Raw genomic sequence first — 15,471 nt, 5'->3', positions numbered from 1 at the left:
TTGTTACTTTGTTTACAGGTCAAGATTGGAAACCTTTTAACCCCTTGTTTACAGCAGTAAAACGGAACTCTTTACGCTTTGTTTACAGTTTAGTGTTCCCGCCCCTTTGTTTACAGTGGGAGGTAGGGGAAGTGGGCGGGGGGCGTGCAGGAGCCCCCCTGAAGAGCCCTGGGAGCCCTGGCTGTCCCAGACCAAAGGTCAGCCGAGTGCCTGCTGGACAGCAGCCCGGGGCAGCGGGAGGCAGCCTCCTACCACCAGGACCGGGTCTCGCAGGGTGGGTGCGGGGTCGGGGCACAGTCCCCTCCTGCACGGATGCTCTTGGGGGGCAGTTTCCAAGGAGAATAAAGGTTCTACTTTGCTCACTGGTGCCAAATCCCACCGGCCAGGACCCCGCTCTCCTGCCAGAGTGACCCCAGCCCTCGCAGGGTTGCGGGGTCCGCTGTGGGGCGGGGTTGTCCTTGCTGTGTCCTAGGTTCTGTACATGCCCCTCTCTGGGGTCGCCCCCCTCAGCCCGTGGCCCTCTTCCTGTCTGTGTACATTGTTCCGTGAAGCCGCGCTCTGTTTTGGGAATAAACTTCTATAGAAAATGGTTATTGTCTCTCTCTTCCTTAAAAATGTATTGGTTTTAGAGAGAGGAAGGGAGAGAAACATCAGTCTGTTGTCCCACTTATGCACTCATTGGTTGCTTTTTTTTTTTATTATTGATTTCCGAGAGGAAGGGAAAGGGAGATAGAAACGTCAATGATGCGAGAGAATCTTGGATCAGCTGCCTCCTGCTCGCCCCCTACTGGGGATCGAGCCCACAACCCAGGCATGTGCCCTTGCCGGGAATCGAACCCAGGACCCTTCAGTCCACAGGCTGACGCTCTATCCACTGAGCCACACCAGCCAGGGCCCTGACCAGGGATGGAACTGCGCCCTTGGTGATCAGACCAGGCTCCAGCCAACGGGCCGGCCAGGCCGCTGGTCCCGGGTGGGCAGGAGGAGGCTCTGAGCGGCAGCCAGGCTGACCTGGGGAGAAACCTGAGCAGGGCCTTCCCCTGAGAATGCTCAGCTATTTTTACCCCGTTTCATGGGAGAGTTCCCATCCCCTTTGCTCTCAATTCTGGCCTCACCTTGTGATTGGGGCCCCACGTGAGGGCGCAGGGAACCCTGCCTCGGGCAGGCGGCAGGCAGGATGGCCGACATTTGCCCTGGCCAGGGGCAGGAGAACTCCAGGAGCCGCCCTTGCTGACCGTCAGCCCGTGGACAGCACCCGCCCCTCCAGCCTCTGCGATTTGGAGCCGTGGGGACATCCACGATCCGCGCAGACACCTGGGTGGGGGGGCAGGATTCCCGGGCTGGGCTTGGGGCGGGTAGCCTCACTTCAGGTCTGGGTGTCTGTCCACAGCTGAAGGGAGGCTCCCGGCACCTCCCGTCTCAGAGACAGGCCGGCCTCAGGGCAAAAGCAGAGGCACGAGCGGCCCCACGACCCGGATCCCCACCCCACGGAGGGTGAAGGCTGGGGGGTCACTAGTCCGGCCTCGGGGGGGTTCCTTCCCTATTCCACGGGGGCCCTCCCCACGGAGCCAGGGCCTGGCACCGGCCCTGTCCCATCAGGAGCCGGGCCGCGGGCCCAGGTCTGCAGACCCCCCCGCGCGGGCAGGAGGGCAGGGCCCAGCGGAGCGCCCGAGCCGGGCCGCGGCGGAGAAGGAGTTAAATCTCCCCCCGCGGGGCCCGCCCCGCCCAGGGAGCCCCGCCGAGGCCCCGCCCAGGCACGCTGATTGGTCCGAGCCTTCGCCGTCCTGCCCGGGGATTGGCTCCCGGGCGCGCGCTGCAGCCCTTCCCCGCGTCCCGGCCCCGCCTCCCGGCCCGTAGCGGCCTCGGCCCGCGTGGCTGGAGCGGCCGGCGGCTGGCGGCGCGCCCGCCCGGGGCTGTCGGCGGCGTCGGGGTGAGTGCGGGGCGCGGCCGGTCCCGGTGTCCGCGCGGCGCCGGCGTGGGGTCGCTCGGAGGGGGCGCCGCCGCGTCGGGAGCAGCCGTTTCCCGCCTGCACAGCCCCGCGTCCCTGCTCTCGCCGGTTCCCTGCGGGCAGCGTCCCCGCTGCAGCGAGGGAGGGGGCGGGCGCCGGGGACCCCGGCCTCCAGGGCCCGCGAGGGGCTGCCGGCGGCGGCGTGCCCTGGAGCCCGCCCGGGAGGGGCGCGCGGGGCGCGTCGGTGCCGGGAGGGCGCTGCAGCGAGTCCGTGGGGAGGCCGGGCCCACCAGCTGGGCCCCTGGCCCGGTCCCGAGCGCTGGGGTTCGGGCCGCCGGGCTCTCCCCGAAGGAGGGGCCAAGGGTGTCGGCCCCGCCTGCAGGCGCCGGCCCAGCCCGCGTGGGGAAGACCCGAGTGACTCAGGCGGAGGGCGCGGGGCTCAAAGATCTCCGAGTGTGAGCGCCGCTCGCTCCCTCCTCCGATCGCCCGGGGCACAGGCCTTTCCCGGTGAGTGCCCGCTCCGAGGGGGCCCTCCCCGGGGTCAGAGCGGCCTTCGGGGCCGGGGAGCGCTCTCTTCCCGGGTGAGCGCTTCCCCAGGGGTGGACCGTCCCTGCGTGAAACTTTCCCAGCTGCTGGGAGCTTCTGGCAGGTCTAGCGACCCCCCTCTAATAGCTCCTCTTCCAGGTGAGAGCCCCCCTAGGTGAGAGCCCCCCCAGTAAGAAGCCCTGCTCCTAAGGGAGGTCGTGCCCCCTCTCCCGGTGGGAACTGGGGGGGCCAGAGATTCTCCCCAGGACAGAGGCGCCTGGCTGGTGAAACTTCCCTGCGGGCCAGGCTGTCCCTGCCTGGGGAGGCCCCCACTTCCGGGGGGAGCTTCCTTCCCTTGTGGGGAGGGCCCCTCTGAAGAGGGGTGTGCCTGAACACCAGATCCCGGTGCTGGGTCCTTCCTGTCTGGGCTCCCAGCCAGCCGCGGGGGCTCCGGGGGCAGCTGGGAGAGGGAGCTTGTCTGGGGGTGGCCTAGGGGCCCAGGGGAGGAGGCTGGGACCTGGGCTGGGGGCGACTGGGGCTGAGCAGACCCCGGGGCTGGAGGTGTGGCCTGTGCTCATCCCGCTGTCTCTGGAGGGGGGACTTTGGCCCAGGAAGAGGCTCCAGCTACCCCTGCCACGCACGGGCACGGCGCCAACTGGAGGTTGGACCCACTGGGTCTCGGGGCCTGGAGAAGTCAGAGGGGCGACGCTCTGGTCCGACGGGGAGGTGTGGGGGGTGGGGCCAGGGGTGCTCTCACTGTGTCTCTGGTCTCGCCACCCCAGACGGAGGGGCACCCAGGTACTGCTGGCCACAACGGAGGCAATGGAGTTGAGGAGGCGGGACTACCGTGTGGAGCGGCCGCTGCTGAACCAGGAGCAGCTGGAGGAGCTGGGGCGCTGGGGCCCAGCACCCCGGACCCGCCCGTGGCGGACCTCTCTGCAGTAAGGCTGAGGATGGGGGGAGGGTCCCTGGCGGGACTTGGGCAGCCCCTGTGCTTGATACCGACCCCGTGTCCCCAGGTGCTCCCGGGCCCGGGCCCGAGCCCTGCTGCTGCAGCACCTGCCCGTCGTGGCCTGGCTGCCCCGGTACCCGGTGCGAGAGTGGCTCCTGGGCGACCTGCTGTCCGGCCTGAGTGTGGCCATCATGCAGCTGCCACAGGGTGAGGCCCTGACTCGGAGCTGCACCCTCAGCCTTCGGGGGGTGACCCTGGTCTGGAAACCTCCCCCCCAAAAAAAATATAACCCTAGCCCTAAGCCAGTGTGGCTCAGTGGATAGAGCGTCAGTCTGTGGACTGAAGGGTCCTGGGTTCGATTCCGGTCCAGGGCACGTGCCTGGTGTGGGCTCTATCTCCAGTAGGGGGCGTGTGGGAGGCAGCCGATCAGTGGTTCTCTTCCACCATGGATGCTTCTCATGGATGTTTCAGTCTCCCTCCTCCTCCCCCTTCCTCTCTGAAGTCAATAAACACATATTCAACAAAAAATGGCCCTGAGGCCGTGGCCCCTGCCCCGGAACGGGCCCCTGACCTGGTGCTGGGATTTCCTCGTCTTCCGAGGCTCAGCCTCCAAACCCACGTGCCCCCCCCCCCCCCCCCCCTGCAGGCCTGGCCTACGCCCTGCTGGCGGGGCTGCCCCCCGTGTTCGGCCTCTACAGCTCCTTCTACCCTGTCTTTATCTACTTCCTGTTTGGCACCTCCCGGCACATCTCGGTGGGTGAGTGGAGCCAGGCCCAGCCTGACAGGACGGTGCCCACGCCCTCCGTGGAGGGCAGGGTGCGGGAGGGCCGAGCAGGGCCCGGAGCTGGGAGGAGGGCAGCATTGGTCGGGGCAGCTGAGAGACGGCCTGAGGGCCATTCCTGGGCAGGCCGGGGCCTAGGAGCCTCCTGCCCTGCCTGAGCCGTGGGCACGGGGGGCGGGGGGGGCGGGGCAGAGGGCGCAGGGCCAGCACGTCTAGCCCCCGGAGCCCCTGAGCCAGGCTCCCACCCGACCCCCCGCACGGCCTCCGTTGCACCGTGGAGTCTGGGGACATCTGTCTAGAACTGGTGTCGCCCGCCTCGCCCTTAAGGCCAGGGCTCCCGGCGGGACGGCGTCCGCGCCCCATCGGACGTGCCTGTCCCTGCAGGCACCTTTGCTGTCATGTCCGTGATGGTGGGCAGCGTGACGGAAGCCCTGGCCCCGGATGAGGCCTTCATGCAGGCCGGGAACTCCACCGTCAACGTGACGGCCAGGGACGCCGAACGGGTGAAGCTGGCCTCCTCTCTCAGCGTCCTGGTCGGCCTCTTCCAGGTGCGGAGCGGTCAGGAGCGTGTCCCCCGCTGCCCGCCCCCTCCGCCCCCACCAGTTCCCCTGAGTGTCTGGCCCTCACGGTCCTCCTCCTCGCACCCCCATCCCATCCCTCCTGCCCTGGATGCTGGTCCGGCCACCCCCAGGACCCCTGTCCCCGCTGACCGCCGTGGCTGACTGCCGTGGCCGACCCGCAGGTGGGCCTGGGCCTGGTGCACTTCGGCTTCGTGGTCACCTACCTGTCCGAGCCGCTGGTCCGCGGCTACACCACGGCCGCCGCCGTGCAGGTCTTCGTCTCGCAGCTCAAGTACGTGTTCGGCCTCCAGCTGAGCAGCTTCTCTGGGCCGCTGTCCCTCATCTATGTGAGTGAGGGCGGCAGGGGGGTCGGGGTGGCGCCCGTGACCCTGAGGGCTGGCGTGACCCCGCCTCCCTTCAGACGCTGCTGGAGGTCGGCTGGAAGCTGCGCCAGAGCGTGGTGGGCGCCGTGGTCACGGCCGCCGTGGCCGGGCTGGTGCTCGTGGCCGTGAAGCTGCTGAACGACAAGCTGAAGCGACACCTGCCCCTGCCGATCCCCGGGGAGCTGCTCACGGTTCGGTTCCCGGGAACGGGGCGAGGGGCACCCCAGGCCGCACCCTGCGGGCACCCCCGGGATTAAAGCCCCACTGGGTGGCACGGTGAGAGGTCCTGGGGTGGGGGGACCCCGCAGGAGGCCCCGCGTCGGCAGGCTCCCTCGCAACAGCACCTCCTCCCCGCAGCCCTGTCCACCTCCCCTCTCACCAACTCCCCCCGCCCCCCGAGGTCTGGCTCTCGACCTCCCTCTCCGTCCGGCTCCTCCATCCCCCGGCAGCAGTGCCAGCCCCCTCCCGCCTCTGTCCCCGCAGCTCATCGGGGCCACGGCCATCTCCTACGGCGTGGGCCTCCAGCCCCGGTTCGGGGTGGATGTCGTGGGCAGCATCCCTGCAGGGTGAGCTCCGGCCCCTGGCGGTCAGGGAAGGCCGGGCCAGGCGGCGCCTTCCTCTGGCCTCACGGATGCCCCTCACAGGCTGCTGCCCCCCGTGGCCCCCAGCCTAGCTGCCAGGCTCGTGGGCAACGCCTTCGCCATCGCCGTGGTGGGGTTCGCCATCGCCATCTCGCTGGGGAAGATCTTCGCCCTGAAGCATGGCTACCAGGTGGACAGCAACCAGGTGTGGGGGTGGGACGGGGACACGAAGGAGCAAACTGGTTACAAGAGACCACAGGGCCTGGGGAGGGAGTGAGGTGGGACCACGTGGGGCTGAGGGTGGAGAGCGGACACGGGACAGCAGGCCAGTCCTTGGGGCTCTTGAGCGGGGATGGCGGCGGGGGGTGGGGGGGGGGTGTATAGGCCGGGACGCAGCTGCACGGGGACGGGCATCGCTGGTGACGTCTCCTCTCTGCCCCCCCAGGAGCTGGTGGCTCTGGGCCTCAGCAACCTCGTCGGGGGCGTCTTCCAGTGCTTCCCTGTGAGCTGCTCCATGTCCCGGAGCCTCGTCCAGGAGAGCGCCGGCGGCAACACGCAGGTGGGCGCAGGCGGGCGCAGGCGGGGGCGGGACTGAGCCTCTGCACACAGACCCAGCTGGTGACCCCGCCCGCTCACTCCGACCCCAGGTGGCCGGAGCCGTCTCCTCCCTCTTCATCCTCATCATCATCCTCAAACTTGGGGAACTCTTCCGAGACCTGCCCAAGGTGAGCCCCACCCACACCCACACCCAGACCGGCGTGAGGCCTTGGCCAGGCCCTGGGCTCAGATCAGCCGGTCAGGTCCCGGGTGAGACTCAGGTGAGACTGGAGCTAGGGGTCAGAGTCAGACCCAAGTGGTCAGGCTCAGGGGTGGGCTTGGGTGATGCCCCGGTGCTTGGCGGCTCCTGCCCAGGGCCAGGCTGTCAGCCTCCAGGCGGCCCAGCCGTGACAGCCCCCGCCCCACCCCCCACAGGCTGTCCTGGCGGCCACCATCATCGTGAACCTGAAGGGCATGCTCCTGCAGTTCAGGGACGTCTGCGCCCTGTGGGAGGCGAACCGCGTGGACCTGGTGAGAGGCTGGGGCCCCAGCACCCCGCGGCCCTGTGACCCCGCGGCCCTGTGACCCCGCGGCCCTGTGACCCCGTGGGCCCTGTGACCCCGCGGCCCTGTGACCCCTGGCGCCCGTCTGTTTCCAGCTCATCTGGCTGGTGACCTTCGTGGCCACCATCCTGCTGAACCTGGACCTGGGCCTGGCCGTGGCGGTCGCCTTCTCCCTGCTGCTCGTGGTGGTCCGCACGCAGCGGTGAGTCCCCCGTCCCGCCTCCCACTGTGAGGGTGAGATCCACGTGGCTCCCCCCGGCTCCCCACATCTTGGGGTGACCCAGGCTCTTTGTTCTTCCTCGTCCCCCGCTCATGCGCTCCCCGACTCGCGCGATCTCTCCATAGGCCCCACTATTCTGTCCTGGGGCAGATTCCAGACACAGATGTTTACAGAGACGTGGCAGAGTACTCGGAGGTGAGGGCCGAGGGAGCCGGCGGGGGTGGGGGGGGGGGGGAGGCACAATGGGCCTTTGTGAGTCCCTTCCTCCCCGACAAGGACACTTTGGTCCTTGGAGTTTCAAGGGAGGCGTTTGGGTCTGTGACCCCCGCTCAGCGTTCGAGGGGCCGGGGAGGCCGGAGGACCAGTGACGGAGCTGGGCCTGGGCCTCGGGGTCAGCCAGCGGCACCAGCCGGTCCTGCAGGCCATGCTGGGCCAGGATGTGCGAGGGCAGGGTGCTGGCACCGGGAGGTCATTCCCTGATCTCCTGAGCAGTCCCAGGCCAGGTGCTGGGCACAGAGAGGGGCTCAGGAAGGAACCAGCCGACCACCGACGTGGAGCCTTGGGGGCCGAGCACATAGGACCAGGCAGAGCGAGGGGAGGACGCGCAAGCCGCTCAGCCAGATGGAAAGGGAGGGGCGGGCACACTGAGCAGGGCTGAGCCCAGCAGAGACCTGGCCTGGGCCCTGCGTGGGGGCAGCTGGGCCTGCGTGGGGGCAGCTGGGCCTGCGTGGGGGCAGCTGGGCCTGCGTGGGGGGCAGCTGGGCCTGCGTGGGGGCAGCTGGGCCTGCGTGGGGGCAGCTGGGCCTGCGTGGGGGGCAGCTGGGCCTGCGTGGGGGCAGCTGGGCCTGCGTGGGGGGCAGCTGGGCCTGCGTGGGGACAGCTGGGCCTGCGTGGGGGGCAGCTGGGCCTGCGTGGGGGCAGCTGGGCCTGCGTGGGGGGCAGCTGGGGAAGGTCGGCACGCAGCTTGTGGAGGACGGACCACAGGGCCAGGGGAGGGGGCCCACGGGGAGGCCAGGGCAGAGGGCAGGAGCAGGACGAGGATCAGGGTGGCGCAGGCCGCAGGCTGGGCCCCCGCTGGCTGGGGAGCAGAGGGTTGGGGGGAGGCACGGGGGCACACAGGGCAGGAGAGGCAGGAGGAGATGCCGCCAGGGAGAGGGCTCAGCCACCCCCGTGACCCTCCCCCAGGCCAGGGAGGTCCCGGGCGTGAAGGTCTTCCGCTCCTCGGCCACCGTGTACTTCGCCAACGCTGACCTCTACAGCGACGCGCTCAAGCAGAGGGTGAGGCTGGGGCCCAGGGTCAGGTCAGAGGGCCCTCGCCTCCCAGGGCGCCCACACCCCTCCCGGTGCCCCCGCCCCCGACCTTCGCCCCTGATGCGACCTTTGCCCCTAGTGCGGCGTGGACGTCGACCAGCTCATCTCCCGGAAGAAGAAGCTGCTGCGGAAGCAGGAGCTGAGGCTGAAGCGCCTGCAGAAGGAGAAGCCCCAGCAACAGGCAGGGACCCGTGGCCGCCGCCCCGCCCGGCTCCGCCTGCTCTCGCTCCCGCCCGCTCCTGCCCCGCCCCGCCCCGCCCGGCCCGGCCCGGCTCCTGCCCGACCCCCTCTTCCCTGACCCCTGCTGCTCGGCGGGGGGCTTTGTTTCCCCACCTCTGGGCCCCTGGCAGCCGAGCCGCCCAGCCCTCTCCCAGTGCGGCGTTCAGGGCCGGTCAGCACCCCGCCTCCTGCCCAAAGCCAGAGGTCAGCGCCAGGCCGCGGCCAGCTGCTGGGGTGACTCCCCTGTCCCCCTGCCCCGTCCCAGGCCGCTGCCTCCACGGGCACTTCCGTCCCCATCGAAGTCAACATCAGTGACGGCGCCATCAAGAGCCACGATGCGGACGGCCCCAAGGCCCAGGTGAGGCTGCGGGGAGCAGCCGTGAGCTGCAGGGATGGGGGGCGTGCCCCGCGAGGGAAGCCATGGGCCTGCCTCGGTTCCGGTGCCTGTGCCGGGCAGGAGGAACGGGGCGCCGGGTGGGTGCTCTGTGGAGGGGTCCCCGGGGCTAGGCCGTAGGGTTCTGCTGTGGCTTCCTCTCTGATCGAGGCCCCACAGCCTGTGCTCGGGTAGAGGGGGAGGGGGAGGGGGTGTGGGGAAGACGAGGGGTCGAAGGGGACGCCCAGCTCCCTTAGACGCGGGCAGGGGTGCGGGGGTGTGTGGGGTCTGTCTCAGCCCCCTCCGCCCTGCCTGAGGAGGGGACACGGTCCCCCAGCACCTCCCTTCTCAAGCGTCCCAAGTAAGCCCGCGCCCAGGAGGTAACAGGATATGCACGTCACGGGGTGCCCTCTCCTGTGTGTCCCCGTGTCCCTCCTGTCTGCATACATGTCCATGCCATGTGTCCCCTGCACACCCCGTATGTGTGGGTGCTTCATGCTTGTCCCGCATCTGCCCATGTCCCTGCGTGTCTGTGCGGTCCCCTGCCCTCACCCCGGGGCAGCCTGGACGGTGTCTGGCTCCCCAGCAGGTGAGCATGGAGCCTGAACCAGCGGAGCCGGCGGCCAGCGGGCAGGACGACACGCAGGCCCCGGGCGGGTGCACGCTGAAGGGCCTGGGCCTGCCCCCGCCCGCCTTCCACAGCCTCGTGCTGGACCTGAGCGCCCTCTCCTTCGTGGACACCGTGTGCATCAAGAGCCTGAAGAACGTAAGGGCCGGGCGCCCTGGGGGGGCGCGGCAAGGCCCCGCAGCCTCTCCCGACCCCGTGACCAGCTCTAGGAGCCCTCTGACCCCCAGCCCCCCATCCTCCCTCGGAACCCCCACTCCCGGCCCCCACTGAACCCGGCCCCTTTCCCGCTACAGATTTTCCGCGACTTCCGAGAGATCGAGGTGGAGGTGTACGTGGCCGGCTGCCAAGGTGCGTGGGGTGGGGACCTGAGTGGTTTGGGAAGAGGGCGGGGCTCCAGGAAAAAGGAGGCTTCTCCGGGAAGGCAGGGGTCAAGGGTCACGAGTGACGCAGGCTCAGCCGCCGCCGGGCTGGGAGCCTGGCGGCGGGTCCCGGTGGCTCTGGGAGTCAGGAGAGACCCGGCCTCGCCCACAGCGCCTGTGGTCACCCAGCTGGAGGCCGGGCACTTCTTCGACGCGTCCATCTCGAAGCAGCACCTCTTCGCCTCCGTCCACGACGCCGTCCTCTTCGCCCGCCAGCACCCGCGGTCCGGCCCCGCCAGCCCGGTCCTGGTGAGCGGGCCCCCGGCCGCTGAGCTCTGCCTGCTCACTGCTCGCCCCCACCCTGACCCAGCTCTGGGGGTCCAGCCTTCCCGGTGCCTCTGGCCCAGGGGACCCCGCTTCCCCTCCCTCCTGCCTTGAGGTGGAGCTGGCGGGCGGGGCAGGTCCGGGGAGGCGGCGTGTGCCCTCGGTAACCGACGGCGCTCCCCTCCGCGCCCGCTAGGTGACCAAGCTCTGACCGCCTCCGGGGGCCGTGCCGGGCTGCGAGGACCCCACGCCGCGCTGCCCCGATGTCACTCGGGAGAACCCTCCGCGCGCTCACGCACGTGCACACACGCAACTCAGGGATGGAGGGCCTGACTCCGACGCAGCTGCCGGCCTGCGCTGGGCCCTGGCCGGCCGGGGTGGGCGGGGTGTCTTCAGCTTCAGGAATAAAGACTCGTTTGCCCAGCACCCGGCTCTGCTGTGGCTGGTGGGCCCAGGGGGCCGCGGCCCTGGCTCCTGACCCCTCTTACGCCCCACAGTGGGAACTGGCGTTAGGTGTCGGGAGCGAGGCGTGGAGGAGGCAGTCAGGCGGGGAGGGCACCCCGTGGGCGGGGGCTGTGGGCCAGGCCCGCGGAGGGGCACCCAGGCTCCGGGTTTTCCCAGCCGCTCAGCCCTGGCTGGGCCTCCGGGGTCCCGTCGCTGGAATCGGCCGCCTCAGGAAGGATCAGCGTCCCGGTGGGGCCGGGCAGGGCGGCCTCTGGGCAGCCCGGGAGGAAGCCAGGTGCTCACAGGCGCAGCTGGTCCACACTCAGCAGGAAGCGTGCACGGCGCTGATCTGCTCAGGAAAGCGCCGCTGTGTCCGGCCGCCTGGGCTCTGCAGGGCGAGGTCAGCCAAGAAGCACGTGCCAGTCCGCCTGCAACGCCGTCTGCCCCGGCCGGTGTGGCTCAGTGGACAGGGCGTCGGCCTGGAGACTGAAGGGTCCCGGGTTTGATTCCGGTCAGGGCACATGCCTGGGTTGCAGGCTCGATCCCCTGGGTGGGGCGTGCAGGAGGCAGCCGACCAATGATTCTCATCATTGATGTTTCTCTCTCTCCCTTCCTCTCTGAAATCAATAAAAATATTTAAAACAAAATAAAACGCTGACATCTGGGCCTATGGCCAGTGGGCAGCAGTAGGCTTTCTGCCAGTGACATCGGTGATTGGGGGGGAGGCCCGAGAGCCCTGGGCCTGGTGCCTGCTCCCCAGCACCCACTGCCTGGTGCCTCCTGGTTACTCCGTGAGGCGAGGGAGGAAATGCCCCGAGGTGGGGCGGGGCACGAGTCACCTTGACCAGCTCTGCTTCCCGCTCCCGCGTGAGTGCCACGCCAGGACGGCGGGCTGTCTGTCCGCTCTGCCAGCTCGTCCTGGCTCCGGGACTGCCTGGCGCGTGGCAGTGCCTGGTAAACACTGGCTCAGCTCCTCAGAAAGCTCGGAAGGAAATAAAGGTCACGTGAGGGCGAAGGGAATGCTGCCCGGGCGGACGGTCACGGAGGGGAGGTCTGAGCAGGTCACACGTGAGCGGGAACCAGCTGCCCGCCGGGCGGGAAGGGCAGTGCACCGGGAACAGCAGGTGCGCTCGGGAGCGGCGGTGGGAGGGGAGGCAAGCACACGGGGAGAGGACAGGGAGGGCCTACATTTTTTTTTTAATATGTGTTTATCGATTCCAGAGAGGGACAGAGTTAGAAACATGAATGACGAGAGAATCACCCATTGGCTGCCACCTGCACACCTCACACTGGAGATCGAGTCTGAAACCTGGGCCTGGGCCCCAACCAGGAATTGAACCCTGACCTCCTGGTTCATAGGTCGATGCTCAACCGCTGAGCCACACCTGCCAGGCAGGCCCCACTCCTGAGCCCGCACTCAGCTGCACTGCAGGTGGGCGGCTGGGCGTTAGGATTGTAGGGGGTGGGTGATAGTGTGGAGTAGGGAGGGGGAAGGAGCCGTTCCCTCCGTCCTGGGCCCCAAGCCTGCCTGCCCCCTCCGGGCCCTGGCACTGCCCCACCCCCAGCCCCCACTCCATTTTCCTGGAAGGCCACGCCCCTCCCCCCCTGGAACCCGCTGCCTCCGCCAGGCCTGCCTCGGGGGAGGGGTGTTTGCCCGTCGCCAGGCGCCCAAGCCCCGGGTTCCGCTGGCACTCGCTGTCGCCATGCAGTGCGCACCGTCCTTCTTGCTGTTGCTCCTCCTCCTGGCCAAGTCTGCCCCCGCCCAGGCCTGGCCCCGGCCGCTGTGGTACCAGGTGGGGCTGGACCTGCAGCCCTGGGGGTGCCAGCCGAGCAGCCTGGACGGCTGCGGGGTCAGCCTGGGCTGCCCCGGCCACTGGATGGGCCTGGGGATGAACCCCATCTACTCGGTGGCCGGGGTCATGCTCACCAGCGCCATGATGCTGATGGTGGGCCGCAAGGTGCTGCGCAGGCGGGGCCCGCAGGGCGCCGGGACCGAGGTGAGAGCCCGCCGCCCCCCACACCCCACGGTCCGTACATATATCCACACCCATTGATCCCTGAGTACCCCAGGGCCAGGACCCTGCCCCTCCGTCTCCCTTCAATGCCTAGTCCTCATCCAGCCCCCAGGGGCCCCACGGCCACTCCAGCCCACAGACCCTCCACCACCCAGTTCCCCCTCACGAGCCCATTGCCCCAGCCCCAGGGGTGCCCCTCATCACGCCCCAGTCCACCCTCGGCTCTCACTCCTGCCTCTCGGTCCTCTCAGCTCCTGCAGGTGACGGCTCACGCCTCCGGGCCCTGTAAGCGGCGGACCCCCATCTCCGACCACGCCCTGCTGCTCACGGTCCTGCACATGCTGGACGCCCTCCTGGCCCAGATCCAGGGCCACCTGCAGCATCTGGCCGCGCAGCAGCCCAGGCCAATAAAGGGCACTCCCACCCCGTGTGGGTGACCCGACCCACGCCTCCGCCTGGTGGCCTCCGGGGTGGGAAGGCCTGGGGCGCTGGGCCAGGCCGGGCCTGTGTGTCTGTCCTCCCCGCGTCCCCTCCTATGTGTAGAGCCAGCAGCTGACTCACTGCTCCACTGCCCCCCCCAACTGCCCCCTCCTCCCTAAGGGTTTCACCCAGAAATCCAGCTGCTATTCTGGGGCTCCCTGGAGGCCCCCAGGGGGTGGGAGGAGACTTGACCATCGGTCAGACTTGGGTGGTCCAGGGAGGGAGGCCCAGTGGTGAAGACCAGCCAGGGCTCCGAGCTGGGCTTCGGGGCCTGAGCTGGGGGGGCGGGGGGAACCCTGTGGTGTCTCAAACCTGTGCTCTGGCCCCAGGAAGGGGAGGGAGGGCAGGCCCTCCCAAAGGGACCCCCCCTCCCCCTCTCCCTTCTGCCGGCAGCCGGCACATGGCTGCTGAGCCCCTGCACTTCCAGGGTCTCCGTTTCAGAAAAACGATGACGTTACAAACTAAAAACAGAAGCGAGTGAGCTAGAATAAGGAGAAGCAGCGACAGACGTAACTGTCGGCGAACGCGCAGGGCCGGGGCCAGGCGAGAGCAGGGTGCCCCCACGCCCTTCTGTAATGCCCCCGTCCCGCTGCTGCTCGCTCTGCCGGCCTCCGGAGGACGAGGGTTCCCACAGAGACGAGGACGGCAGCTCCTCCTCCTCCTCACGGGGCCGGGCCGAGGGCGGTGTGTGTCTCCGCACCGATGGTTTAGAAGAGGCCTCTCCGCGGGCTAAGGCGCCGTCACACCAGGGGCTGGGTTGTCGGCAAATCTGAGACGCTTCCCGCCGTGTCTCTCAGAGACACTGTGTGAGGGGACCGTTTCCCACGGACGAACCCCGGGCTGCGCACGTTCCAGGCCTTGCTTTCCCTCGCAGCGCGCGGTTTTCTAACCTTGGACGCTGGGCAGGTTCTAAATGCAGGACCTTGGCCTCCGCCCCCGCCCAGCGGGGGTTGGGGGGCCCTAGAGGCGGTTCCTGCGGGACAGGGGGGGACAGTGAGCTGAGACACAGGCGGGAGCCAACGTCAGCCTGTCCCTCGAAACCGAAACCGCGGGCCTCCCTGTGGGAGGGGTGCCGCCCCCCCAACACCCCCGCACCCAGCTGCCCGGAGCCTCGCCACGGGGGTCCCCCCCTCCCCGTGAGCATCCTGAGCTCCCGCTCAGCGTGCGCTTCCCCGAGAACCCACCAGCACAGTCCCCGATTCACCTTCCTCTCGGCTGCACCCCAATGGCACGGCCGCTCCGATGTCACATCACGGGGGAGGCGGGACGGAGGGGCGTCCCGGTGGGGAAGGACAGCGGGCCTGACGGGGTGCGGTTGGGCTGTCTCACTTCCGTACATTTTCAGAAAAGACTCGCTCCCACGGACGCACTGCGGGGGCCCCCAGGCCGGGAAGTGCGCAGAGGGCACTGGAGGTTGAAGGAGGTCACCAGCCTCCGGTTGGGTCCGTCTGTATTCCACAGGTTGGACGAGCACCTACTGTGTGCTCGCCGGATCTCGCCGGATCGGCTGACGTGCAGAACGCTGCGGGCCGCCCTCGCCCACTCAAATGGGGGAGGTGGCGGTGATGGCGGGACGGACCCGAAAAGGCAGTCACTGCAGAGGCGGCCGGGCCTGAATCGGCGTTGGGAGGGGAGAGTGCTGCCGGAGAGGTGGGCACCTCAGGGCCCGGTCGGGGAACCGCTGGGGGGTCGGACTTCAGGAGACAGGTGGGGGGGGCAGCTGGGGGGTGCCTCCCAGGGGGGGTGGCAGCCAGAATCATAGCCCCTCAAGGTACCCCCGGGGTCAGTGAACAGTTACAATTCTTGGCAAAAAGAGCTGTACAGGCAGAACGAAGGTTAAAGAGCCTGAGCCCCGGCCGGTGTGGCTCATCGCCCACCCCATGCTCCTGCCCGGGCTGCAGACCCAACTTCATGTCCATGTTTCTCGCTCTCTCTCCCTCTCCCATACTTTCTCTCTCTAAAAATCTATTTTTAAAAAGATTAGCCTGGCTGGTTTTGCTCAGTGGATAGAGCGTTGGCCTGAGGACTGAAGGGTCCCGGGTTCGATTCCGCTCAAGGGCACATGCCCGGGTTGTGGGCCCGATCCCCAGGAGGGGGCGTGCAGGAGGCAGCTGATCCATGATTCTCTCTCATCATTGATGCTTCTCTCTCTCCCTCTCCCTTTCTCTCTGAAGTCAATAAGAATATATTAAAAAATAACAAGATTAAGGACCTTGAAGTAGGGAGACGACTCTGGATTCCTTTGGTGGCCCAAGCACCCACCTGAGT

The 15,471-nt window shown here is 68.6% G+C and overlaps 2 protein-coding genes across 5 annotated transcripts; both read left to right on the top strand.

Annotated features, from left to right (window-relative positions):
* The first annotated feature begins 1,854 nt into the window (after positions 1–1,854).
* Positions 1,855–11,554, top strand: SLC26A6 (solute carrier family 26 member 6). Of its 4 annotated transcripts, XM_079795245.1 has the most exons (22): positions 1,891–1,930; positions 2,331–2,455; positions 3,256–3,414; positions 3,493–3,632; positions 4,072–4,182; positions 4,591–4,754; positions 4,949–5,113; positions 5,188–5,340; positions 5,633–5,715; positions 5,794–5,935; positions 6,176–6,289; positions 6,378–6,455; positions 6,703–6,798; positions 6,926–7,032; positions 7,176–7,245; positions 8,236–8,328; positions 8,441–8,542; positions 8,846–8,938; positions 9,540–9,719; positions 9,875–9,929; positions 10,113–10,249; positions 10,461–11,554. In XM_079795245.1, exons 3-22 carry the CDS (start codon positions 3,296–3,298, stop codon positions 10,473–10,475), a joined length of 2,217 nt encoding a protein of 738 aa, XP_079651371.1. In that variant the 5' UTR covers positions 1,891–1,930; positions 2,331–2,455; positions 3,256–3,295; the 3' UTR covers positions 10,476–11,554. The 4 variants fall into 4 exon arrangements, with proteins under 4 accessions (XP_079651372.1, XP_079651371.1, XP_079651373.1 ...); XM_079795246.1 differs by lacking the exon at positions 2,331–2,455 and having other exon boundaries at positions 1,855–1,930; XM_079795247.1 differs by lacking the exon at positions 1,891–1,930 and having other exon boundaries at positions 1,950–2,455; positions 9,543–9,719.
* Positions 11,555–12,357: 803 nt separating this feature from the next.
* Positions 12,358–13,853, top strand: TMEM89 (transmembrane protein 89). The gene is made up of 2 exons (XM_079795702.1): positions 12,358–12,705; positions 12,975–13,853. Exons 1-2 carry the CDS (start codon positions 12,412–12,414, stop codon positions 13,158–13,160), a joined length of 480 nt encoding a protein of 159 aa, XP_079651828.1. The 5' UTR covers positions 12,358–12,411; the 3' UTR covers positions 13,161–13,853.
* The last annotated feature ends 1,618 nt before the right edge of the window (positions 13,854–15,471 follow it).

The sequence above is a fragment of the Cnephaeus nilssonii genome (assembly GCF_951640355.1).
Source record: "Cnephaeus nilssonii genome assembly, chromosome: 17".
Lineage (NCBI taxonomy): Eukaryota > Metazoa > Chordata > Mammalia > Chiroptera > Vespertilionidae > Cnephaeus > Cnephaeus nilssonii.
This window is presented reverse-complemented; position numbering and strand designations above follow the sequence as displayed.

Coding starts and splice junctions, on each gene's coding strand:
- SLC26A6 (XM_079795246.1), top strand. CDS start 3,296: ATGGAGTTGAGGAGGCGGGACTACCGTGTGGAGCGGCCGCTGCTGAAC. Junction 5,716..5,793: donor GTGGGCAGCATCCCTGCAGG/GTGAGCTCCGGC, acceptor TGCCCCTCACAG/GCTGCTGCCCCCCGTGGCCC. Junction 7,246..8,235: donor ACGTGGCAGAGTACTCGGAG/GTGAGGGCCGAG, acceptor ACCCTCCCCCAG/GCCAGGGAGGTCCCGGGCGT.
- TMEM89 (XM_079795702.1), top strand. CDS start 12,412: ATGCAGTGCGCACCGTCCTTCTTGCTGTTGCTCCTCCTCCTGGCCAAG. Junction 12,706..12,974: donor CGCAGGGCGCCGGGACCGAG/GTGAGAGCCCGC, acceptor CGGTCCTCTCAG/CTCCTGCAGGTGACGGCTCA.